The sequence below is a fragment of the Gorilla gorilla genome, chromosome 1, assembly GCF_029281585.2.
Source record: "Gorilla gorilla gorilla isolate KB3781 chromosome 1, NHGRI_mGorGor1-v2.1_pri, whole genome shotgun sequence".
In the NCBI taxonomy this organism is placed as follows: Eukaryota; Metazoa; Chordata; class Mammalia; order Primates; family Hominidae; genus Gorilla; species Gorilla gorilla.
Window position 1 is genome coordinate 239,703,480 of NC_073224.2, and position 18,732 is coordinate 239,722,211.

The 18,732-nt window shown below is 59.0% G+C and overlaps 1 protein-coding gene across 4 annotated transcripts in view; it reads right to left on the bottom strand.

The window, feature by feature from the left end:
* Positions 1 to 215: 215 nt before the first annotated feature.
* The window catches only part of LOC129532554 (ATPase family AAA domain-containing protein 3B), a 42,396-nt gene continuing 23,879 nt past the window's right edge, over positions 216 to 18,732 (bottom strand). For 2 of the 4 annotated variants that reach the window (XM_055382180.2, XM_055382185.2), the window contains exons 2-16: positions 18,529 to 18,605; positions 17,146 to 17,247; positions 16,783 to 16,842; positions 15,090 to 15,159; positions 13,752 to 13,917; positions 13,441 to 13,510; positions 10,768 to 10,923; positions 10,100 to 10,156; positions 9,705 to 9,830; positions 9,272 to 9,396; positions 8,158 to 8,209; positions 6,803 to 6,873; positions 5,651 to 5,818; positions 5,408 to 5,516; positions 216 to 931 (exon numbers count right to left, since the gene is read on the bottom strand). In XM_055382180.2, coding sequence (XP_055238155.2) covers positions 599 to 931; positions 5,408 to 5,516; positions 5,651 to 5,818; positions 6,803 to 6,873; positions 8,158 to 8,209; positions 9,272 to 9,396; positions 9,705 to 9,830; positions 10,100 to 10,156; positions 10,768 to 10,923; positions 13,441 to 13,510; positions 13,752 to 13,917; positions 15,090 to 15,159; positions 16,783 to 16,842; positions 17,146 to 17,247; positions 18,529 to 18,605 — 1,742 coding nt within the window. In that variant the 3' untranslated portion in view covers positions 216 to 598. Of the gene's footprint in view, positions 932 to 5,407; positions 5,517 to 5,650; positions 5,819 to 6,802; positions 6,874 to 8,157; positions 8,210 to 9,271; positions 9,397 to 9,704; positions 9,831 to 10,099; positions 10,157 to 10,767; positions 10,924 to 13,440; positions 13,511 to 13,751; positions 13,918 to 15,089; positions 15,160 to 16,782; positions 16,843 to 17,145; positions 17,392 to 18,528; positions 18,606 to 18,732 lie in introns of all 4 variants that reach the window. The other 2 variants (XM_055382193.2, XM_055382187.2) reach the window with 2 other exon arrangements.

Sequence of the window (18,732 nt, forward strand, 5' to 3'; positions counted from 1 at the left end):
GGAGGGAGGGGCTGGTGGGGCGCAGGCGGCCAGTCCCGGGCAGCATTCAGACCCCAACCCGGCTGTGGCGTGAGGCTGATGTAAAGCGCACCGCTCTGTGATCAGTAAATTCTCCAGAAAGCTCCAGCCTCTGCCTCTTACATCACCTTTGACCCCAGGACGCTAGGGTGCCCCTGAAACCCCGAGTAGGGTCAGTCAATAGAGAGACACGGCGGTGAGGCACCTGTGGGACTTTATTAGATAAACAGACACCAGCTCCAGCCACAGGGTTGGACCGGCCAGCTGACAGTGCGGCCTCAGACACCCCTGCCGGGTTCCCTGGCCCCTGGCCATGGCTGGAAGCAGTGTTCAGGCCGCCCAACCTCTGTCTAGTCCTGGCAGGCCCCCCCTTACCTGGCTCTGCTGTGGGAGCCGAGAACAAAGACCCCGCCTGCCCCACTCCTTCTGCCCCAGGGGCTCAGCCAGCACCCACCCTCACAGTGGCCTGGGCAGGGGCTGGGGTGCAAAGCCTCACCCTCCCCATGAGCCAGACGGAAAATGCATCTCCCAAGAGTGTCTCGAGGGGCAGGAAGGAGGCCTGCCCCTCCCTAGCCAGTGTCTACAACAGGGGGTGCCCTGGGGGGCAGAACGGCCGACCCCCACCACAAGACATCCTGGTGCACAGAGGCCCTGGGCACAGCCCAGTCCCCACCCAGGAGCATATCCTAAATGTGCAGGGGCCGGTAAGGCAGGGGTAGGAGGGGTCTGCGGCCAGGCTCCATGAGGTGCGGGTCTCGCCTTGGACTCGGGATAGGGGGTGCTCGACCCCGCGCCCAGGCCCCTCCGCCTTCAGCCAGCGCATCTTCTGTCGGTACTGCTGGACAGCATCTTGCACACAGGCGTCCATCATGGCCTCAGTGAGGATCCCGTCCTTGGAGGCATATGCCGTGGCCTAGTGAAGAGAGAGGGAGCTGAGGGAGGCCGCCATGGGAACCCGCCACCGTTAATGCACGCCAGGGCCCTGAGGTGGGGAGGGTCCAAACCAGGGGCACCAGGACAACCTCAGGGTGAAACACAGGCTTCCCACACCTCGGCAGAGCCCAGCACGTGTGTGGACACCGGGAGCAGCCCCTGCAGTGCCCACAGCCCTGCCTGCGTCCTCAGCACTGCTGTTGCTCAATGACTTTCTAATAATAGAGAGCCCAAGGCGGAGCCCCACTGACGGCCGACCCGGGGCAGCTTCCGAGAGGCAGGTGGGAACTGCAGACCCTCTGCGTGTCTCAGCCGTGGCCAGGCAGTGCCCCTGGGTCACAGGGACCTCAGACCCTGACCCTCACAGGCCTCCAGGGCAGAGGCAGCCACTGCCCACCTTGGGACATCAAGGCCACCTCTGCCTCCATTTCCCTGTCCTCCTGGGCACAGGGCTTGGCATTGAGCACACGGAGGCTGGAGCTGCTGGGGCTGTGGCCCTTGGTGTCGCTTCAGGCACCTCAGGTGCAGCCCTTCTGCCATGGACGGGTCACTCTCCATCTCAGTGCCAGCGAAGGGCGTGGAGTCCCCAAGGGGAGGCACTCATGGGTCAGGGTGAGGGTGTGGGGACCCCCACTAGGTGCCGTGCTCAGGAGCGCACCAGGACGCCTGGAGGAAGCACAGGGCAGGGGACCCTTCCTGGACAGCTGAGTGGGTCCCTCGCCCCGTCCCAGCTGTACCTCCCAGAGGCAGGATTCATCTCATGGGGTGCAGGGGCAGCAGCACACCATCCTCCCACAACACTGTCACCACGACAGAACCTGTCATGGGGATGACCACGTGGTGCCCGTCCCCTCTGCCAGTGCCCATCCCTCGCCAAGAGCCACTGTGTGGGGAGACACTGACCGGAGCCGCACCGCCACTGTGGGTCAGGGACCCGGGAGTGCAGGAGACACTGACCGGAGCCGCACCGCCACTGTGGGTCAGGGGCCCAGGAGGGCAGGAGAGACTGACCGGAGCCGGACCACCACTATGCATCAGGGGCCCAGGACTGCTCAACATCATTTTTGGTCTTGAGCCCACCCAAGAGAGGGCAAACAGGTGCAGGGACCCTCAGGGTCCACCCGAGTGGCTGCACCTCACCCAGGGCCCAGCAGAGGAAAGGAGCTACTCAGATGCTCACGGGGCCACCCCTCCAGGAAGCACAGGACCTGGCAGGAGTCCACCAGAAGTGACAGCTAAATGTCACATGGCCTCCTGGGTGGGATTCTGGGGCAAAACCCGGTCGCGGGTGGGTCCAACAGTGACATATGATGTTCACCACGTGGGAAGGCCCCGGGCCCAGGATCTCTCTGTGCTACCCTTGCAATTTTTCTGGGAACCTAAAATCTTCAAGCTATAAAAGGTCAAAGAGAAGACCTGGACCTGATTTCTTCACATGTGAATTCACAAAACATTAAGAAGAATCAGTATGACTCCTCAAACTCTTAGACAAATTGAAGAACATTCCCTCACCCATCCTAGGAAGCCAGCAGTACCCTCATATCAAAGCCAGACAAAGACACCACAAGAGAAATGGCAGGCCAATATCCCTGATGAGCCTCACTGGGAAAGTCCTCAACAAAATGCCAGCAAAACGAATTTAGCAGTATAGTTAAAGGACTCTACACCCTAACCAAGCAGGATTCATTCCTGGAATGCAAGGATAGTTCACTATATGAAAATCAATCAATACTAGCAGAGTGGAGGAAGGAAACCACATGACCCTCTCATCTCATGCAGGAAAAGCATTTGACAAAATTCAACACACTTTTATGATTAAAAAAAAAAAATTCAACTGGTAGGTTGCGGTGGCTCACACCTGTAATCCCAGCACTTTGGGAGGCTGAGGTGGGAAGGTCACCTGACGTCAGGAGTTCGAGACCAGCCTGCCCAACGTGGTGAAACCGTCTCTACTGCACTCCAGCCTAGGCGGCAAAAGCGAGACTGGTCCCCCCACCAAAAGAAAAGAAAAGAAAGAAAAAAAAATTAACAAACCAGGATTGAAGGACATGCCCTAAACACAAAGAAGACCAGCGATCACAAGTCCACAGGTAACATACTCAGTGGTGAAAAACTGAAAGCTTCCTCTGAGAAGGAACCAAGCAAGAATTGTGACCACTTCTATTCCACATATCGCTGGAAGCTCTGGCCAGAGACATGGGACAAGAAAAAGAAAAGTCATCCAAACTGAAAAGGGAGAGGTAAAATCACCTGTTCTCAGGTGACATAATCTTATGTGTAGAAAATGCTACGAATAAGAGCCACCGTGCCAAGCCAAATTATTATTGTTATCATTTATATTTTGAGACAGTTTCGCTCTGTCGCCCAGACTGGAGTGCTGTGGTGTGATCTTAGCTCACTGCAACCTCTGCCTCCTGAGTTCCAGCAATCCTCCTGACTCAGCCTCCCGAGCAGCTGGGACTACAGGCGCCCACCACCACGCCCGGATAATTTTTTATTTTTTAGTAGAGATGGGGTTTCACCATGTTGGCCAGGGTGGTCTCAAACTCTTGACCTTGTGATCTGCCCACCTCGGCCTCCCAAAGTGCTGGGATTACAGGAGTGGGCCACTGTGCCTGGCCTTTTTTTTTTTTTTTTTTTTTGAGATGGAGTCTCACTCTGTCACCCAGGTTGGAGTGCAGTGGTGCAACCTCGGCTCACTGCAACTTCCACCCTCTGAGTTCAAGCAATTCTCCTGCCTCAGCCTCCCGAGTAGCTGGGATTACAGGCGCCCACCACCACGCCCAGCTAATTTTCGTATTTTTCGTAGAGGTGGGGTTCATCATGTTGGCCAGGCTGGTCTTGAACTCCTGACCTCAAGTGATCTTCTCTCCTTGGCCTCCCAACATGCTGGGATTACAGGAGTGAGCCACCGGGCTTGTTCCAAATTATTCTCAGTTTTTAAGACAGGGTCTTGCTCTATAACCCAGGCTGGAGTGCAGTGGCACAATCACAGCTCACTGCAGCCTCCGCCTCCTGGACTCAAGTGACCCTCCCACCTCAGCCTCCCAAGCAGCTGGCATTACAGGCATGTGCCACTAGGTCTGGCCAATTTTTTCATTTTTTGTAGAGATGGGGTCTCACCTTGCTTTCCAGGCTACTCCTGAACCCCTGGCTTCAAATAATCTGACTGACTTGGCCTCCCCAAATGCTGGGAATACAAGCATCAGCCACCACCATACCCGGCCTCTGCTTTCTTAGTTGTGGAAACAGACCTGGTTCCAAGTGGGGATGGCCTGGAACAGAGACCTCAGCTGACCCACAAGGACGGGGTTTGAGATCTGGGGCTCTTTGTCACAGTGGCATAACCCAGCCTGTACTGACTAATACAGCTCCCTACATACCCCGGCTCCAACGTTCAAATCAAGGTACTCGGCTACTTCATTAAGCTGTCACTCATTCATTCAAAAGCACTGCTAGATCGAGTGACCAGGTTGTCACACAGACTCTGCGGACCCCAGAGGCAGCGATACCTGTGTGTGGCCAGGGTGCATTCTACCCCACAGACCTGGTTTCGCTTTTCCAGCAACCCCTGAAGACTAAAGCTTTCTTTTATTTTGAGATGGAGTCTCAATCTTTGGCCAGGCTGGAGTGCGGTGGTGTGATCTTGGCTCATTGCAACCTCCAACTCCCTGGGTCAAGCAATTCTTCTGCCTCAGCCTCCCGAGTGGCTGGGATAACAGGCATGCACCACCAAGCTCAGCTAATTTTTGTATTTTTAGTAGAGACGGGGTTTCGACATATTGGCCAGGATGGTCTCAATCCGACCCCGTGATCTGCCTGCCTCAGCCTCCCAAAGTGCTGGTATTGCAGGCATGAGCCACCGCGCCCGGCCTGATCAGAGCTCTCTGGATGGCCGTGCCCACACTCCTGTGAGTCTCCGCTCCTCGGCCCTGGAGTATCCACGGAGCAGCAGGAGGGGTGCCTCCAAGGAACAACTAACTGTGGGACAATCAGAGGCCAGTCCCGCCGTGTGTCTGAGCCCGTCAAGCAGGACGAAGCCAAGGGACCTGGTCCAGGAAACACAACATCCCTCCACCCCCACCACCCAACTCACCCGGGGCCTGTCCTGACGACCATTCCCTCTAGGAGGTGCCTGTTGGCCAAGATGAGAGCCAGAAACCTCCCACCACACCCAGCAGAGCCCGGGCACCTGGGATGCTGGACTGGCTTCCAGAGAGCCCCGTGTGACTGTCAGCCACCGACACGGCCCCACCCTCCTGAGGGCACGAGCAGGTGCACGCTGCTGCGTGGAGTGGCCTGACTGAGGCAGGGGGCCCTGTGTCACGTCTGTGCACTGAAAACCCCTCAACAGAAGCTCCCGCGTGACACCGGTGCTGGGACAGGCCTGGCGCAACCGAGCATCTCCACAGCAGCTGGGGTCCCATCTGGGTGGACACGCCCGAGCCTGACTCACCTGCCAGGACACGGCCAGCTGAGCGATCTCCCGGCCCGACATGCCCTCCGTCAGCCGAGCGACCTCCGAGCACTTCCTCCCGTAGTCAAACTGGGCCAGCTTCAGGCGCCTGGGGAAGGAGTTCCCAAGTGAGGCAGCCAAGGCCGCGGACCCCACACCACGAGGTGGAGGAAGACAGGCAGCCAGCCTACACCCATGCCATATGGCGCCTGGATTGGGGGCCGGGTGAGGCGGGACACTCACCGTTTTCCTTCTGTGGCCGGCTTAAGAACACAGTTGTCAAAATGCAGTCTCACCAGGCGCTCCCGCTCCTCCTGCTGCGGCAGGTCGAAGTGGACCATCACGTCGATGCGGCTGTTGATGGCCCAGTCGAACTGCTCAGGCAGATTGCTGGCCAGGACCAGCATGAATCTGTAGGACAGGGATGGGGAAGGAAACGCTGGGGCTGCCGGCTGAGATGCCCCGAGGGCAACGGGGGCTCCTCAGCCCCCTCGGGGAGACTTTTTGGGAGAATCTAAAGCGGCAGCTTTGTGAGCACAGGAAACATGGGGAGAACGCGGCCACAGCCCTGGTCACCTGCCTGCCTGCCCCACCACGCCCAGCTGCCCCCTGCCCAGCTTCTCGGGCCTCTCTTCTCGCCCTGTGTGGTACTTCCCCGCTGACCCTCGCCCCAGCCTGATAGGCAGCGCTGGGAACACCACTCCCTCCTGCTACCTGAGCCCCGCTGTGCTGGGAGCAGTGATGCGGGACCCAAAGTCCATGTCAAGGTTATGGCCATGCAAGCCAGAAGCAGGACCTCGGGGGCCCGGGTTCAGCAGAGGCTCAGCAGGGCCCCAGCATTGCCTCTCTGGGAAGGACCTGAGTCAGGGCTCCAGGGAGCGTCTACCGGCAGCAGCTGACCCGGGAGCCGAACGTGCCTGAAGAGTCAGCCACGGCCGACCAGCAGGACTTGATCCTCCATGTGACACGTGACTGGGGCTGGAGGGGCCCAGGAGACCAAGAAAATTCAAAATTAAGGGATTTGGGAGGGACGAGGGAGCCTGGACATAGGGCCGGTCACCCTACTGGGAACCTCTGGGCGGCAGCAATCAGACCACCTCCCTTACAGGCACAGGACCCCAAAAACCTAGGGGAACAGGGACCTGCAAGCTGGGGCGGCGGCGCACAGGGCCGTGAGGACAGCACTGACCCCAGCTCTGCCCGGGAGGCCCCCGCATGTTCCTCAGTGACACCCCGTGCTGTCCCGAGCTGGGCCGTTCCCAGGGGACATCTGAGGTGGGCACACTGAGGCCACAGGTGGTGCCCAGCACTGTGAGCCAGGGACCCTCAGTGGGAACCAAGGGCGACGGCTGCACAGCCCTGCCCGGGGGCCCAGGACCCGAGGGGCTCCCTCACTTGTTGCTGTGCTGGCCCATGTGGTACAGGAAGGCGTTCAGTGTGGCTCTGAGGTCCTTGCTTATCTCCTCCTGCAGAGAGAAGGTTCCAGCCTTAGCAAAGCTAAGCCTTGTAAACAGCCACAGTAGAAAGTCCCACAGGCCTCCCTCCTGCAGGGAGCAGGGACGTGGTGACACTTTCATGGATCTAAACTCAAAATCCTGACCAGGGCCAGGGGCGGTGGCTCACGCATGTAACCCAGCATTTTGGGAGGCCGAGGCGGGCGGATCACCTGAGGTAGGGAGTTTGAGACCAGCCTGGCCAACATGGTGAGACCCCGTCTGTACCAGAAATACAAAAATTAGCCATGCGTGGTGGCACACCTGTAATCTCAAGCCACTTGGGAGGCTGAGGCATGAGAATTGCTAAAAAATAAAAAATACATTAAAAAAAAAGCCTGACTGAGGGCTCACATCTTTAATCCCAGCACTTCAGAAGGTCGAGGCGATCAAATCTCTCGCTTTTTTTTTTGAGACGAAGTCTTGTTCTGTCTCTCAGGCTGGAGTGCAGTGGCACGATCTCGGCTCACTGCAACCTCTGCCTCCTGGGTTCAAGCGATTCTCCTGCATCAGCTTCCCGAGCAGCTGGGATTACATGCGTGCCCCACGACGCCCGGCTAATTTTTGTATTTTTACTATAGATGGGGTTTCACCATATTGACCAAGCTGGTCTTGAACTCCTGACCTCGTCATCCACCTGCCTTTGCCTCCCAAAGTGCTGAGATTGCACGCGTGAGCCACTGTGCCAGGCCAAGGCCGGTGAATCTCTTTAGTTCAGAAGTTTGAGCCCTGCCTGGACAATGTGGGGAAGCTCCATCTCTACCAACGTTACAAAAAAATTAGCTGGGCGTGTTAGTGTGCCTCTGCAATCCCAGCTTCTCGGGAGGCTGAGGCAGGAGGACTGCTTGAGCTGGAGAGGTCGCCCCTGCACTCCAGCCTGGGCGACAGACACCCTGTATTAAAATAATAACTGTATGGCTGGGCATGGTGGATCACGCATGTAATCCCAGCATTTTGGGAGGCCAGGTGGGCAGATCATTTGAGATCAGGAGTTCTTGACCAGCCTGACCAACATGGTGAAACCCCATCTCTACTAAAAATACAAAAAACTTAACTAGGTGTGGTGGCAAACACCTGTAATCCCAGCTGCTCAGGGGGCTGAGGCAGGAGAGCAGCTTGAACCCACGAGGCAGAGGTTGCAGCGAGCCAAGACTGCCCCACTGCAAGCCAGCTTAAGGGCTGCAGCCTGGCCCAGGATGACAGCCGCGCCCACCCGACCACCCTCCTGTGGCCAGACAGAGGCTTAGTGACACTCACGGTGGCTCGCTTCCGAAGGAAGGCGTCCGCTTCATCCATGAAGAGCAGGAGGCTGTGAACGAGAGCGAGGCCAAGCAGGGCGAGAGTGACGCCAGGAGCAGCCCACAGCAGCGTCCGGCCGTGGCGGGAGCAGGCCAAGGGCAACAGACTCCGCCCTGCAGGTTTCACCCACACACCAGCCAACCACACACGGGGAAACAGACTCCACCCTGCAGGTTTCACCCACACAGCGACCCAGTGCAGTGCTCAAGAGTCCACGCAAGGAGCAAGGTCTTCTTTTTTTTTTTTTTTTTTGAGACAGAGTCTCGCTCTGTCCCCTAGGCTGGAGTGCAGTGGCGCAATCTCGGCTCACTGCAGGCTCTGCCTCCCGGGTTCACGCCATTCTCCTGCCTCAGCCTCCTGAGTAGCTGGGACTACAGGTGCCCGCCACCATGCCTGGCTAATTTTTTGTATTTTTAGTAGAGACGGGGTTTCACCAAGTTAGCCAGGATGGTCTCAATCTCCTGGCCTCGTATCTGCCCGCCTCGGCCTCCGAAAGTCTGGGATTACAGCCGTGAGCTACCACGCCTGGCGCAGGGGCAGGGTCTTCTGAAGTGAAAGGTCAAAGGCCAGAGGGGAGGGTGCCAACCATGAGGATCATGGTTCCAACGAGGACAGCTGAGGCCGCAAGAGTGCCCGGGCTGTGCCCTGCGCGGGGTCACTGTGGGACCTATTGAAGGGTGTGTGCCATGCTGTCTTCAGCTAACTTTCAAATGGTTCTACAAAAGGGAACCAGTGCCCACGCCCACCTGCAGGCGTGTTGGAGGGAGGGCGGCTGTGGAGGAGCCTACCTTGCAGCTGTGAAGACCCCTCTCCCCCTGCACCCACCCACCTCCCTTCTGCCCTGAGCCAAGTATCCCACCGGCAGCCTCCACACGCCGGGGGCCTCGTGTCCACCAGGGTCCACACTCAGGGGACTTTCCCTCCGAGGGACCCTCCACTGGGCCTCCTGCGTGGCCACAAGGACAGAGCTGCAGAAAGACAAGGTCTCCAAGAGACACCTGGACCCCCTTCCCAGAAGGCAGCCCGCTGGGCCGCAGCCAAGGGCCTGGTGCGTGCTGTGGGGACGTCTCACCCGCGCCGGCTGGTATTGGCCCAGTCAAAGAGCTTGTGCATGGCAGTCACGCCTTCCCGCCCCATGGGGGCCACGTCCCCGCCTGTCATGATGGCGTAGTCCATGCCTGAGTGCAGGGCGAGTTTCTGGACAGGAAGAGTGACGGGAGACAGAACAGATGTTCCCTCCACCTCTGCAAAGCCTGCACACTCCACCTGGAGTGTGGAGCCCCTGCTGGGCGTCCCTGCCTAGAAGCCACGGCCTGCCAGACAGGAGACGTCCCCCGCCTGGAAGACGGGAGGCACTGCTGCCCACACCAGCACCCTGAGCCTACACGAGGGTGGGCAAAGACCTAAGGGGGGTCCATTCCCCAGGCAGCTGAGCCCCCCAGACACCTGCAGGCAGGTGAGACCCCAGCGGCCCCTGGCCCACCTGTTCAGCCAGGCGCTCTCACCTTGGCAAACAGCGTCTTCCCGGTGCCTGGTGGCCCGTACAACAGGATGTGCCTGTACAGGCCCCGGTTCTTCTTGGTGTTCCTTGTTGCTATGGCAATGTCACGCATCCGTGCTTCCAGGCTGGGCTGCCGGGGAAGATGGGGGCTTGGGGGACACTCTGCACCCACGGAAGCCTCGGGGACAGGGGCTGCGGGAATGCCCGGGTGCAGACTCGGCTCCTCGGGAAGCCTCCCAGCTCACGGGCAGCCTATCTATCCCCGGCACGGTCCAAGCAGTCGCATCTCAGGAGCCAAAAGCTCCTGGGCGCCACCACGAGTGCCAGCAAGGGCCACAGCCCGGCCCAGCTCCGGGGTCCCCTCCCTGCACCTCCCCGGTCCCAGGCACACCGACTTACACTGACCACAACACCCTCCAGCGCGTCCTGGGGTCGACTGAGGAGCCGCCGGCTGACCTGCCGGAGGGGAAGGGGAAGCGCTATTGGGTCACCTGCCACAGCCACGGGAACAGCCACCAACGCACACACACGCTCGGTAACACGCAGAAACGGAGCTGCCCCAAAGCACAGCCAGGACCGGCCCGGAGCTGCAACCCTGCCCCGCCGGGAGACCAGGCAGCTATTGCTGGGATTAGGGGCATTTTCCGGTTCCTTATTGGCTTTTATTTTCTTAACCACCTACCCAGTGACCTGTGGAGAGCAGGCACCTTGGGGGCTGGCGAGCGGCGTGGCTCCCCAGGGAGGCCACCAGACGCCGTGGCCTGTAGCAGCTTCCCCGACAGACGGCCGCACACCCAAGTCCCGGGTCTTGCGAGGACCCCGATGTGCTCCCAGGCCCCATCAAGAGCCCTGAGCAGGGGACACCGAGGCAGACAGGGGAAGGGTCTCACTGATGCAGACCCCTAAGGTACAGCGCCAGACAGGAAAACCCACCCGTGAAGCAGCATGCGGGTGCCCGGTATCCGGGGAAAGGGAAGGGATGGGAGTATATGCGTGGGCTGTGCTCGTGGGGCAGAAGGGACTCAGCCAGGAACTGCACTGAGGGAGGGCCAGGCCTGCGCCGCTACCTGGATGGGGTGCCGCAGCGCCTCCAGCACCGTGATGCGGGACGTCTCCCTCACTAAGGACGGCTTCCCCAGCCGAGCCTCGATGTAGCGGCCAGTGACGGCTGTAGCATTCTTGGCTGAGTAGACCCCGACAGCCAGCAGTGTCAGCCCAGCCACCTGCAGCGGAGACACCACACTGGTGCACCGGCCCCCACCCTCCCTCCCTGCTAGAGCAGGAGATGCACAGGGCTGCCCCCACCCTCTCCCCGCCCGAGGCAGAAGCACAGGGCCGTGTGCTGGCCCCACAGGAACCCGAATTCCCGGCCCCGAATCCCACAGCCACGCGGTTACAGGAGGCAGGTGGGGCAGTCATAGTGCCCTCACTCAGGGCCATTTTCTCTGCAACTGGCAGCATAAATCCTAGAAAGCCTTGGTCGCTGAGCGGGGCCCTGGGCAGACCCAGCCGGATGTCACAGGACCACACCCTCTGGTACATTCTTGGCCACTAAAAATGGTACTTTATTCCTGGAAAACAAGACTAACCCAAAATCTCTAACTTATTTTAAAAATCGTTTAGGCTGGCCGGGTCTGTAATCCCAGCACTTTGGGAGGCCAAGGCCGGCGTATCACCAGAGGTTGAGAGTTCAAGACCAGCCTAACCAACCTGGAAAAACCTCGTCTCTACTAAAAGCATGAAAAAATTAGCCGGCTGTGGCTGAGCACGGTGGCTCACGCCTGTAATCCCAGCACTTTGGGAGGCTGAGGTGGGCAGATCATGAGGTCAGGAGATCGAAACAATCTTGCCTAACAGGATGAAACCCTGTCTCTACTAAAAATACAAAAAAAATTAGCCAGGCGTGGCGACAGACGCCTGTAGTCCCAGCTACTCAGGAAGCTAAGACAGAATGGTGTGAACCCAAGAGGTGAAGCTTACAGTGAGTCGAGATCGCGCCACTGCACTTGAGCAGCACAGTTGAGAGTGAGACTCCGTCTCAAAAAAAAAAAAAATCAACGACCCAGAAAGCGAACCCGACTCCATTCTGCAAAAGCCTTCTTTATTCGGAATAAAACCCTGAGAGTTCCACGTTGACAGATTCTTCTCTCGTTTAAAGCCTCACTCTTTTGTGCCCAGGCCCCGGCCTGCTGTGGTGGCGCCCCACATCGCACATGGCTGCGTCCTCCGTCCCCCCGCCCCGCTCAGCACACAGTAGGTGCCTGGCACTGAGTGGGCACTTGCTCTGCCGTGGTGCCGGCGCCCACTGCTGTGACTGCAGCACCCGCCGGTAGCCTGGTCAGTGTGACGGTGAATGTCGCAGGTGGTGTTGCCGTGTTGGTGAGACGGTGTCACGTGAGGACATGACGGAGCTGCTTAATGCACCCTTGACTTTGTTTTTAGAGACAGGGTTTCGTTCTGTGGCCAGGCTGGAGTGCAACGGTGCCATCCTGGCTCACTGCAACCTCCGCCTTCCAGGTTCAAGCAGTTCTCCTGCCTCAGCCTCCCGAGTGACTGGAATTACAGGCTCAGGTCACCACACTCAGCTAATACAGACCCGTGCCACCAGGCCCAGCCAATTTTTGTATTTTTAGTAGAGATGGGGTTTCACCATGTTGGCCAGGCTGGTCATGAACTTCTGACCTCAAGTGATCCACCTGTCTTGGCCTCCCAAAGTGCTGGGATTACATGAGTGAGCCACCGGGCCTGGCTTATTTATTTATTTTGTTTGTTTTTTTGAAACAGAGTTTCACTCTTCTTCCCCAGGCTGGAGTGCAATTGTGCGGTTTCAGCTCACTGCAACTTCCGCCTCCTGGGTTCAACCAATTATCCTACCTCAGCCTCCCAAGCAGCTGGGATTCCAGGCGCACACCACTTTGGCCTGCTAATTTTTGTATTTTTAGCAGAGATGGGGTTTCACCATGTTGGTCATGCTGGTCTTGATCTCCTGACCTCAGGTCATCTGCCCACCTCGGATTCCCAAAGTGCTGGTATTACAGGTGTCAGCCACCACACCCAGCCTTTTTTTTTTTTTGAGACGGAGTCCTGCTCCCTCCCCAGGCTGGGGTGCAGTGGCGGAATCTCGACTCATTGCAACCTCCACCACCTGGGTTCAAGTGATTCTCCTGCCTCAGCCTCCCGAGATTACAGGCACATGTCACCACACCCAGCTAATTTTTTTTTTTTTTAGTAGAGACAGGGTTTCACTCTTACCAGGATGATCTCGATCTCCGGACCTCATGATCCGCCCACCTCCGCCTCCGAAAATGCTGGGATTACAGGCCTGAGCCACCACCGCCTGGCCATTTTTTTCTTGAGACAAGGTCTTATTCTCTCGCCAAGAATGGAGTGCAGTGGTGCAATGTTGGCTCACTGCAGCCTAAACCTCCTGGGCTTAAGTGATCCTCCTACCTCAGCCTCTCGAGTAGCAGGACCACAGGCGCCGCCATCACACACAGCTAATGTTTTATTCTTCGTAGAGATGGGGTCTCACCGTGTGGCCCAGGCTGGCAACTGCGTTTTTTTCTCCCAGCTCGAGGAGGGAGGAGCAGCCGAGCCCAGCAGGTACAACGTGGGTTTGCTCTGTGCTGGGAGAGCTACAGGGCTGTGCAGAGCCGGCAGGGACAGGACCTGGGGCTCCAGGAGGCCCCCACATGCTGCCGCTCAGGCACCTGCCAGCCCTGTTTTATGAATATGTTTACCGTGGCTGTCACTTTGTCCCGGTCTGTCACAAAGGCACGGAATCCTTCCCCAAACAAGGTGCCAGCCGTCCTGCGGGGAAAGCAGTGGTGTGACCAGGAAGGACACGAAGATCCGTGCCACGCAGCGAGAGCAGGTTGAGGGTGAGGCCCTGACATGGCGGCCCGGCCTTGCCAGGACAGAGGGGCAGTGCCCCCACCAAGGAGTCAGCCTACGGCGGCCAGGCCTGGAAGAGCTGGAGAGCACCCTGGGACCAGCAACTCACACCCGCGGGGCTCCATCTGTGGCCGGCCCGGGCCTTGGCAGTGCTCACCTGATGGACTCCAAGACGGTCTGACGGTGCTCGGCCGCCTTCAGGCGGATCTGCTCGCGGATGATGTCTGCATTCTCCCGCTCGGCCTTGGCGCGCGCCCGGGCCTCGGCCTCCACTCGCAGCATCTCGTTCTTGTGCCGCAGCTCCATCTCCCGCTCCACGGTGGCTGCCCCAGAGAGGCAGGGCAGCTCAGCACCATGCAGTGCAGCACGTCCACCTCCACCCACACTGTGGACCGGCCCACGCCACGGACAGACCCACGCCACAGACAGGCCCACGCCACCAACAGGCTAAGGCCATGGACAGGCCCACACCACCAACAGGCTAAGGCCACGGACAGGCCCATGCCATGGACTGGCCCACGCCGCCAACAGGCTAAGGCCACGGACCGACCCACTCCACGGACAAGCCCAGTCCACAGACAGGCCCGTGCCACGGACACACACAGACCTTGGTAGGGACAGCGCCACAGGCCAGCCCTGCCCATGGATTAGGGCAGAAATCTGACCCAGAGGCCTAGGCAACTTCTCAGGACGAGCCCTTTAAAGCAAAAAACCAGAACGCGGAGTTCCGAAGGAAGCCCCCTCACACAGAAACACAGCTGTCAGAACTCAGAGACGCGTGACGTGCCATGTGCCTGGCTACTGAACATTAAACACACACACCTCGCCACAAGCCCACCCACGGTGAAGAGTGGTGACAGACGTTTGCCTGGAGCACTCGCCAACTAATGCCACATGGCACCAAATACCTGTGATCCTCACTGAAACCAGGACCGTAAAGACCCATGTTCTGGGCAGAACACAGAGGCTCACGCCTGTAATCCCAGCACTGTGGAAGGCCAAGGCAGGCGGAAAATGAGATCAAGAAGTTCAAGACCAGCCTGGCCAACACAGTGAAACCCTGTCTCTACTAAAGATACAAAAAAATTAGCTGGGCGTGGTGGCGGGCGCCTGTAATCCCAGCTACTCGGGAGGCTGAGGCAGGAGAATTGCTTAAACCTGGGAGGCAGAGGTTGCAGTGAGCTGAGATCGTGCTATTGCACTCCTGCCTGGGTGACAGAGCGAGACTCCGTCTCAAAAAAAAAAAAAAAAAAAAGACCCCTGTACTTCCCATGAAGTAAAGCAGCTCCTGCCCTCCCCGCACAGACCCTGGCGCCCACTCGCAGACAGAGGTGTCTTCCGAGAGGGAGCCCCACCCCACGGAGCCCCAGCACGCCTCGCCCACTGCACTGGTAGCTATGAGCGGCCGGGCCGCAGAACTCAGGCTCAGAGTGCACGCCGGGTCCACAAGCAGCCCCCGCCACCTCCGCCCCAGCCAGGAGAGCAGACAGCCTACCTCGCCGCATGGCTTCCTGCTTCTGCACGGACTCCTCCTGCTTCCGTAAATTCTCCTCATTGAGAAGTTGCTGAGAAGAAGCCGCAGAAAGAGAGAAAAGCCTTTAAAACCAGAAAAATGCTCAACACCAATCCAGAGGTTGCGTCCGCCCCAGGACCACAGGGCTCCAAGGGTCCCGGGCGCCTGGGGGCCTGCAGACGCCGCACCCTGACACAGACACGGGTGACATCGGCCGGGACGGCAGTCACTGAGGGGATGGGTTCAGGGGCCCAAACGCCCCAGTAGCAGAAACAGCCCCCACTGTGGCTTCCCTGACAAGGGCCACTGCGGGCGGACCTCCCAACACCACTGCCCTGATTCAGGCTGGGCTTAAGGAAGCTTCTGTCTTCTGCCAATTAAACGTTAAAGCTACAATGCCCACAACAGGCAACATGTGAACCCCGCCTACGAGCTCAGGACTGAAGGTGACGGGCCCTAAGGACCAGGGAACAGATGTCACCCAAGCTTTTCTCATAGACCCAGAGACCCGCCCGCCGCCACTGACCAGCCCTCCCAAGCAGAACCTCCCACACTGCCAGCTGAGCGCCCGGGTGGGAGACAAGGAGGCTCGGCATGCCTGGAGAGCCGCTGCTGTGGAACCCACACAAAGGGTCTGTGTGCGGGGGTGTGCAGGGAGTGTGTGTGCCCATGAGTGCGGGGGTGTGTGTGTGGGGGATGGGGGTGTGCCCTCGTGTGCAGGTGCGTGCCCGTATGTATGAGGCACACTGCGAGTGGGGGTGCGTACACGTGCCCGAGTGTGTGTTTGCAGGGGTGTGCGCGTGTGCCCATGTGTGGGACTGTGTGCGTGCCCGTCTGTGCAAGGGGATGTGTGCCTGGGTTGTGTATGTGTGCCTATGTGTGAGGGGGTGTGCATGTGTCCATGCCCGTGTGTGTGTGTGGGGGGTGTGTGCCCGTGTTCAGGTGGGTGTTTGTGCATGTCCGTGTGTGTGGGGGGTGTGTGTGCAGGCCCGTGTGTGCGGGGCGGTGTGTGCCTATGTGTGAAGGGGTATGTGTGTAGGCTGTGTGAGCGAGCCCACGTGTGCGGGGGGGTGTGTAAGCCCCCATGTGTGCAGGGGGTGTGCATGCCTGTGTGATCGGGTGTGTGTGGGGGGTGCGTGCGTGCCCCTATGAGGGAGTGTGTGCCTGCGGACCCATGTGTGTTTGGGTGTGTGTGCGGGCTATGTGAGCATGCCCGTGTGGGGGTGTATGTGCAGGCCTGTGTGCGCAGGGGTATGTGTGCCTGTGTTGTGGCGGGGTGTGTGTGTGTGCCCGTGTTGTGTGGGGTGTGTTTGCGGGTGTCTGTCCATGCCCGTGTAGGGGAATGTGTGGATAGGGGTGTGTGTGTGTGGGCCCATGTTTCCCCATGTGTGCAGGGGTGTGTGTGCCTGTCTGTGTGCCGGGAGTGTGTGTGAGTGGAGTGTGTGTGTCCGTGTGGGCAGGTGCCTGTGTCTCCGTGTACATGTGTGCACACGTCTGCATGTGTGCCTGTACACATGTGCTGGTGCGTGTCTGTCCAAGTAGTTTCCTCTGCTCTAGCACCCACCATCAGCAACCCTGGCATTCTTGCCCCGTGGCCTCTGACCCACTGACCGGTCCCACAAAGCCACCTACGTTCTCAGGGACACAGGTGCCTCGCAGGGGAGGCTGAGCTCACCTGCTGCTTCAGTTGGTCCTCGTAGCGCTGCCGGGCCAGCTTGTCTTGATACTGGGCCCTCTGGGGGAGAAGAGGGCGGCAAAGACACATCTCAGCCGGGAGCTGCAGTCTGGGCCGACTGGGCGGAGCGCCGGGGACTCCGACGCGCCATCGGCCTCACACAAACGTGGGGAGGCACGGGGACCTCCCGTCCGGCTCAGCAGTGAGGGACCTTACAGGTCTTAGGCATTTGTGCAAGGCCGTTCCAAGGGCAGCTCTAATGGCTGACTCCAGAGTGCCCCGGGGCCGCACCCAGCTCCCAGTCCTGCCCCAGGCTGTTCCCCCGAGCCGGGCGGCCTCCCTCGCGGCCTCTTGCGCTCTTACGGCCTGGTGCTGCCGGGTCTCCTCACTCAGGGTCTTCCTCCTCTCCTCGGCCTGCGCCCGGATCTGCTCGCTCTTGAGCTGCTCCACGGCGGCCTCATACTCCTGCAGAGCACAGCACTCACCAGCTGGCACTTGCTCAGGGCTGGCGCTGCTTGACAGCCGCTCCTGTGTCTGCACGGCTCCGGCACGGCAGAGACTCCGTGCCCAGACTAGTGTGTGCAGCAGGCTCAGGGTTTCCAGCCTCTTCTGCACCCAGGATCAGTCCCTGGAGGAATCCAGACCCACAGGCACAGAAGCACCAGCAGAAGCCTGCGAAGGCCCCCGGGGAGGGAGGACAGACACCAACCCCACCCCCCAAGGCTGTTTCTGGGCAGCTCCAGGCAGGTGCTCACTTTTGGACTGTGATGAGGGCAGAGCTCGTGCCCATTCTAGGAATCCTGCTGAGTGGGCCGGGCGCCATGGCTCTCACCTATAATCCCAGCACTTTGTGAGGCCAAAGTGGCTGGATCACCTGAGGTCAGGAGTTCAAGACCAACCTGGACAACATGCTGAACCCCCTTCTCTACTAAAAATATAAAAATTCGCCAGATGTGGTGGCAAGCTCCTGTAGTCCCAGCTGCTCGGAAGGCTGAGGCAGGAGGTTGAACCCGGGAGGTGGAGGTTGCAGTGAGCCGAGATCAAACCATTGCACGCCAGACTGGGAGACAGAGTGACACTCTGTCTCAAAATAAAATAAAATAGGCCAGGCATGGTGGCTCATGCCTGTAATCCCAGCACTTTGAGAGGCCGAGGCGGGTGGATCACCTGAGGTCGGGAGTTAGAGACCAGCCTGACCAACATGGAGAAACCCCGTCTCTACTAAAATACAACATTAGCCAGGCGTGGTGGCACATGCCTGTAATCCCAGCTACTCCAGAGGCTGAGGCAGATGAATCGCTTGAACCCGGGAGGCGGAGGTTGCAGTGAGCCGAAATTGCGCCATTGCACTCCAGCCTAGGCAAGAGTGAGACTCCGTTTCAAAATAAATAAAATAAAATGAAATAAAATAAAATAAAAAATCCTGCTGAGTGAAAAGAAATGAGGTGAGAATGTGAAGAAGACCCCCTCCCTCAGGACGACCAGATGCCCTCACCAACACCGGCCCTCCCTCACGACAACCAGATGCCCTCACCAACACCGGCCCTCCCTCTCAGGCGGCTCTGCGGCAGCGTCTCTCACCTCCCCTTGTGTCCCTCTGTGAAATGAGGCGCCCAAGCTCAGCCCTGGCCCCACTGCTGCCCATGTACACGCCCCTGGCCCTACCCACCAGTAGTAGCCCCACCAATCTCCACGCCTGAACCCCATGTGCGCCCCGGCCTCCTTGCCCGCACCGGCCCCACTCACTTTGAGCTTGGACTGTTGCTCCACCTGCAGCGTCTGCTCCTGCATCTGCGCCAGATTCAGGGCCTCCTTGGCGTAACCTGTGGGCGCATGTGGCACGGAGAGCAGGTGTAGGATACACGGATACCAAAGCCTGGCCAACATGGTGAAACCCAACCTCTACTAAAAATACAAAAACCTAGTGGGAAGCGGTGGTTCACGCCTGTA